The sequence below is a fragment of the Arachis duranensis genome, chromosome 4 (genome assembly GCF_000817695.3).
Source record: "Arachis duranensis cultivar V14167 chromosome 4, aradu.V14167.gnm2.J7QH, whole genome shotgun sequence".
Taxonomy (NCBI): domain Eukaryota; kingdom Viridiplantae; phylum Streptophyta; class Magnoliopsida; order Fabales; family Fabaceae; genus Arachis; species Arachis duranensis.
This window is the reverse complement of record NC_029775.3, coordinates 120,723,580-120,728,688: the sequence shown is the minus strand read 5'-3', so window position 1 is coordinate 120,728,688 and position 5,109 is coordinate 120,723,580. Positions and strand designations below refer to the sequence as shown.

The 5,109-nt window shown below is 31.4% G+C and overlaps 1 protein-coding gene across 2 annotated transcripts; it reads right to left on the bottom strand.

The window, feature by feature from the left end:
- Positions 1 to 2,225: 2,225 nt before the first annotated feature.
- LOC107486939 (uncharacterized) lies at positions 2,226 to 4,513 on the bottom strand. Of its 2 annotated transcripts, none has more exons than XM_052260128.1 (3): positions 4,035 to 4,513; positions 3,788 to 3,995; positions 2,226 to 3,088 (listed from the first exon to the last, which is right to left on the bottom strand). In XM_052260128.1, exons 1-3 carry the CDS (start codon positions 4,416 to 4,418, stop codon positions 2,265 to 2,267), a joined length of 1,416 nt encoding a protein of 471 aa, XP_052116088.1. In that variant the 5' UTR covers positions 4,419 to 4,513; the 3' UTR covers positions 2,226 to 2,264. The 2 variants fall into 2 exon arrangements, with proteins under 2 accessions (XP_052116088.1, XP_052116087.1); XM_052260127.1 differs by having other exon boundaries at positions 2,226 to 3,091; positions 4,035 to 4,512.
- Positions 4,514 to 5,109: the final 596 nt, after the last annotated feature.

The following is a 5,109-nucleotide window of genomic DNA, read 5'->3' as shown; positions in this document are numbered from 1 at the left end:
AGTTATTCCTATTTATACCTGATGGTTTAATTTTGGAAGTTCACTCTCTACTTTCTCAATTCTGGTGGGCACAAAAAGGTTCTGAAAGGCGGATGACTTGGATTAGCTGGTATACTATGACTCACCCACGAAGAGAAGGAGGCTTTGGATTTAAAGATAAGACTTAGAGTCTTATCTTCTTGGGGATTTAAAGGAGACTTATAGTCTTATCTTTTTAGGGATGGATGAGGCATACTAGAATGCCGAAAGATTGTTGAAAAAGGTCTGAACTAGACTGTGGATATTGGAGAGAATATTCAAACTTTTGAAGACCCTTAGCTGCCTCCTTCGTATTCTTTAATGATTTTTGACATGCTAAACATACATGCTATTTCTGAGTTGGTTTCAAGAGTTAAAGACCTAATTACTGAAAATAAAAATTGAAATTAGAATCTCATTCAAGAATTATTTTTCCAAAACGTTGTAGACATGATTTTGTCAATCAAAATTCAGCAGAGTAAGAACAAATTACAAAGGAATTTGAACAAATCCAAGTAATATGATAGTATGATACCATTTCAGGTTATGAAATTGGCTATTTATTTTACAATCCGGCTCTGGAACTTTGTCCTAATTATATGCAGCAGAAAAGGTCGTGGATTGATCGATGGAAGTTGAACTTGCCTCATAAAATTAAGCTATTTATCTGGAAAGCTCTCTATGGTCAGCTTCCGGTGCTTGCTCAGATTCACCGCCGCATCCCATTTATATTGCCAATATGTCTCTGTTGTCATGAAGCAACAGAAACAATCACTCATTGTTTGATCGATTGCTCTAGAATTAAAGAAGTACGGTCTCAAAGTAATCTTCGTGATTGTCTTTCCCCTCACCTAGAGTCCTAACGATTTTTGGACATGATGGGCTACATCAACAGAGATGCTTAACCCGTTGAAGAATGCTGACCGTAATCCTCAATTACTGGAACTGATGAAAAGCTCGCAACCAGTTAATTTTTGAAGGTTTTACTTCAATGTCGTATGCCATTTTAGCAATCTCTGTCAAGTTGCTCCGTGAAATCCAAAAAACTCCTAGTTTAGATCATCATTTTCATGAAACAAACTCTTAATTTTATTTAATTTGACCTATTATTCTTTCTTTTCTAAGATTTTTCTTCATTTTTTGATCATGCACTATTGAATGAATATCTTTAATGTATTGTTTTAAAAATTTTCCATCTTTTATTATGCTATTCTATTTTTAGACATCTTTATATTTTATTTTTTAATAATTAATAAAATATAATCTACTACTTTTGGAAAAAAGAATTATCAAAGGTTAAGCTAGTTTTTCTTTTCTTATAGAAGATATTTAAAAAAAAAGACATACTCGCCTATAGAGAATTTTAAAACATATATCTTATAACTTGCATAAGATTTTTACTATCACGGTCTAACATGAGCTATAATTGACGTTCAGAGAAATAATTCCCTAGCAAGTATCACAGATTTAAAAATATAAGTTAAATAAAAAAATTATAAATATTTTAAATAATTTATAAATTCTAAAATAAATAATTATATATTTTTAATAAAAATTAAAATAATTAAAAATATTTGAATCCTGCGTGTTGTTAACATATGGAGCATATAATATCTGAAAATTTGACAAAGATTTTGTACTCATTGTAAATTATTATTTTTGAATAAAAAGTTTATTTGAGTATTCGTCCTAAAAAATATTTTTTTTAAAAAATGGAATGAATTTTAGAACTAATGATTAGATAATACATCTATAATCTACATATATGAGACTATATAAATCATATTATCTAAAATATATTTTATTTAGAAAATAATAATTTATACTTTTTTATTTAAATCCTTTTGAATCAAATTTTTTCGATGTTAAGACATTTCAAATATATTTTACAATTTTAAAATAAATAAGTACCAATAAATATTTTAATATTTCTCGTAAAAACATATAATCTCAAGTACATAACGAGCATAAATATTTAATCTCAATAAAATAAGTAGCATTATTCGACTTTAATCACATCTTAATCTCAATCTCTCTCCCCAATCACAGTAACCAACATACTTTAACTACAAGGAATACAACTCGTACCAAACACATAATATTCAATCACAGTAAAAAACAGAATGTTAAATGTTTGATTTGTAACATAGTAAAATATAAAAGGCCTGAAGAAGAAGCTTCCTTTAAAGTATAATAAAATTAATTAAAAGTGAACACCCTGGTAGAAAAAGAAGAGTATAATGAAATTAATTAAAAGAAGTAACTAGGGCTTCCACTAGAGCAAGAACAAAAGAAACAGGATCTCCAAAAATAGCTGAAAATATTAGCTTTAGTACCACTGGTGCTATCTTTACCACTACTATCTTAGCTAGTGAAGATCCTTTTGAATTATTTGATGATCCTCCTCCAACTTTGACAAATTTCGTATTATTCTCAACAATGTTGGTCTGCATCTTTGACACCACAATCTTCTTTTCCGAGAAATAATCATCTCTGATTTTCTCAAGAAACAATTCCTTAAAACAAGAAACATGAAAGCAATCTCCATCGGAAGTTAAATATGACCACCCTTTAACTTTGATATCATCCCCAACTTTTTGACGCTTACATTGAACACACTTTTTCGGAACATCTCGTTGCAATGTGAGTGTCTTTGTTGCACCTGAATCTTTATAAGAAATCTTGTCTCTTAGCTTCAAACAACATGGATGCAAATCCAAGCCTGTGTCGTAGACATCTTTTGTAGCTTTGCGATGATACACAAAGCCTCGCACGTCCATTCTACAAGCATCACAAACTCTAGGATACCCAAGGGGTTTCTCTAGGAACCAGAATTCTTGTCCTTCGAAAAATGAATGACTTACGTGGTTTTTACGGTGAACAACAGCGTTTGCACATTCTTCATGGAGGACATACCTGCAACCTTTGTTTTCACATCGGTAACTTCGTCCAAACCCTTGTTCCTTACATCCACTGCATCTATATGGTTCTCTGGCGGCTGACATCATCGTTAAAGCATGTTCATGGAAACGGTCGGGAAGAACAATCTGGTTCTTCTTAATTCCCGTGTCTTCTGTTATGCAGTACAAGGGTAGTAGTTAAATACTCAAATTTTGTTCAAAGATTTAGTGATTTACACATAATGCATCTTATATTTATCAAAATTTATCCATATAAATTAATATAATTTATACTTATATCTATCATATTTTATATATATAAATTAATAAAATTTATTTTTTAAAAATAATTTAATATTTATACTAGTCAGATACTCATCAAAATTGTTAAAGAACTGGTGGTCACAAAAATTTCTATAAAAAAATTTAACATATATAAAACAAATAAAAAAAATTGTAAAAAAAATTCACTCCAACTCAAAAAAAAGTTTTTGTGCGAACAAGTATATTAAAAGTCAGGGACCAGCAACTTTTGTATTTTGTAACCAACAATTATCAATAGTATTTTTAATGGTGTGAGATCATTCACTTTTCTCTTGATGGTTAAGTGCTGACCACAAAATACAAAAATTGCTGATCCCCTAGACTTTTTCTTATTCATATACTTTTTCTTATTATCAACTTAAATTTTTAAAAAAATAATTGTACGACGGTTGATATTAGGAGGTTAATATTTTCCATAAAAAACAAAAAAATTAAGTAATGTTAAAATAAATATTGATTACCTAATATTTTTCTAACGGTATATCTTTATTTAAATGTTTTGCAATACTATATAGAAATTAAATTCATGTTATAATTGTACATACTTTTTATAGAAGAGGATGAGCTTTGGCTCCCTTGTAGCACTGAACTGTATGATCTAAAAGAGGATGGAAGGATTGGAAGCCGACTTAACGAGGACGATTGCGGATTTTGATGTTGCTTTGAACTACTAAGTCTTGATGAATTTTGATTTTCATGATGTCTTGAACTATATTGACCCTCCTGATGATGCCTCATGGATGAATATTGACTGTCATGGTGCCTTGATGAATGTTGATTTAAATGTTGACTCTCATGGTATCTGGAACCACCTGCTCTCGATGAATGTTGACTTGAATATTGACTCTCATGATGTCTCGAACTATCAGGTCTTGATGAATGTTGACTCTCATAGTGCTTTGAACCACCAAGTCTTGATGAATGTTGACTTTCATGATACCTGGAAGCACTAGATCTTGATGAATGTTGACTCTCATGATGCTTTGAACCATTAGATCTTGAAGAATGTTGAGTCACATGGTGCCTCGAACTATCAGATCTTGAGGAATGTTGACTATCATGATGCTTTGAATGACTAGATTTTGATGCAGGTTGTCTCTCGTGGTATCTGGAATCAGTAGAGGAACGTCGACTCTCGTGGTGCCTCGAACCTGACTCATGAGCTTTGCTAGCCATAAGTCTTCTCGGACTAGAAGAGGAGTAGAATGAAAGGGGAAGGATAGAAGATAGAGAGAGGAGAAAGTATAATTGGAGATATAGCAAATGTTCCATTACTTGTGTCTATTTATAGGTGGAAAGTCAGGTATAATGGAATTTTTGTGAAGTTAATAACCGAGGAGCAATGTTAGGGGCTAGCAATTTTTGTGATTGTTAGCCATCAACTAGCCATCAATGATGATTTGATGGTGTGAGATTGGTGTGAAATTTCATCCAATGGCTCACCTTTCTCTGCTGGTTACATGCTGGCCAAAATTCAATAAAACTGCTGGCCCCTTAGATTTTTCCATAACCAAGAGCTGTTAGATGATTTGATTGATTTGATTAAATTTTTATTTAGCTGCTCTCAATTATTAATTTCATGTAAAGTCGACTGATTCTCCACCAAACCATATACTATATTATTATGTTTGTTGTAACTGACGCAACATGTAATTGCCTTGCTAGTGCTTCAAGTACTAAAAAAGTAATAACAAATTAGAATTTATCAAGGCATGTAACTGCCAGGAATTTCACATAATAAGAAATTAAGAATAATAGCCCAACTATTTTGACCAGATAAATGCATGATTGCCAACAACATTTGCTATTATTATTAATCTCAATTATTAGTAGCAGTAGTATAATAGTGAGTGAGAAAACACGTCCC

Coding starts and splice junctions, on each gene's coding strand:
- LOC107486939 (XM_052260127.1), bottom strand. CDS start 4,418: ATGGCTAGCAAAGCTCATGAGTCAGGTTCGAGGCACCACGAGAGTCGA. Junction 3,996..4,034: donor GTGGTTCCAGATACCATGAG/AGTCAACATTTA, acceptor AGGCACCATGAC/AGTCAATATTCATCCATGAG. Junction 3,092..3,787: donor CTCATCCTCTTCTATAAAAA/GTATGTACAATT, acceptor ACTGCATAACAG/AAGACACGGGAATTAAGAAG.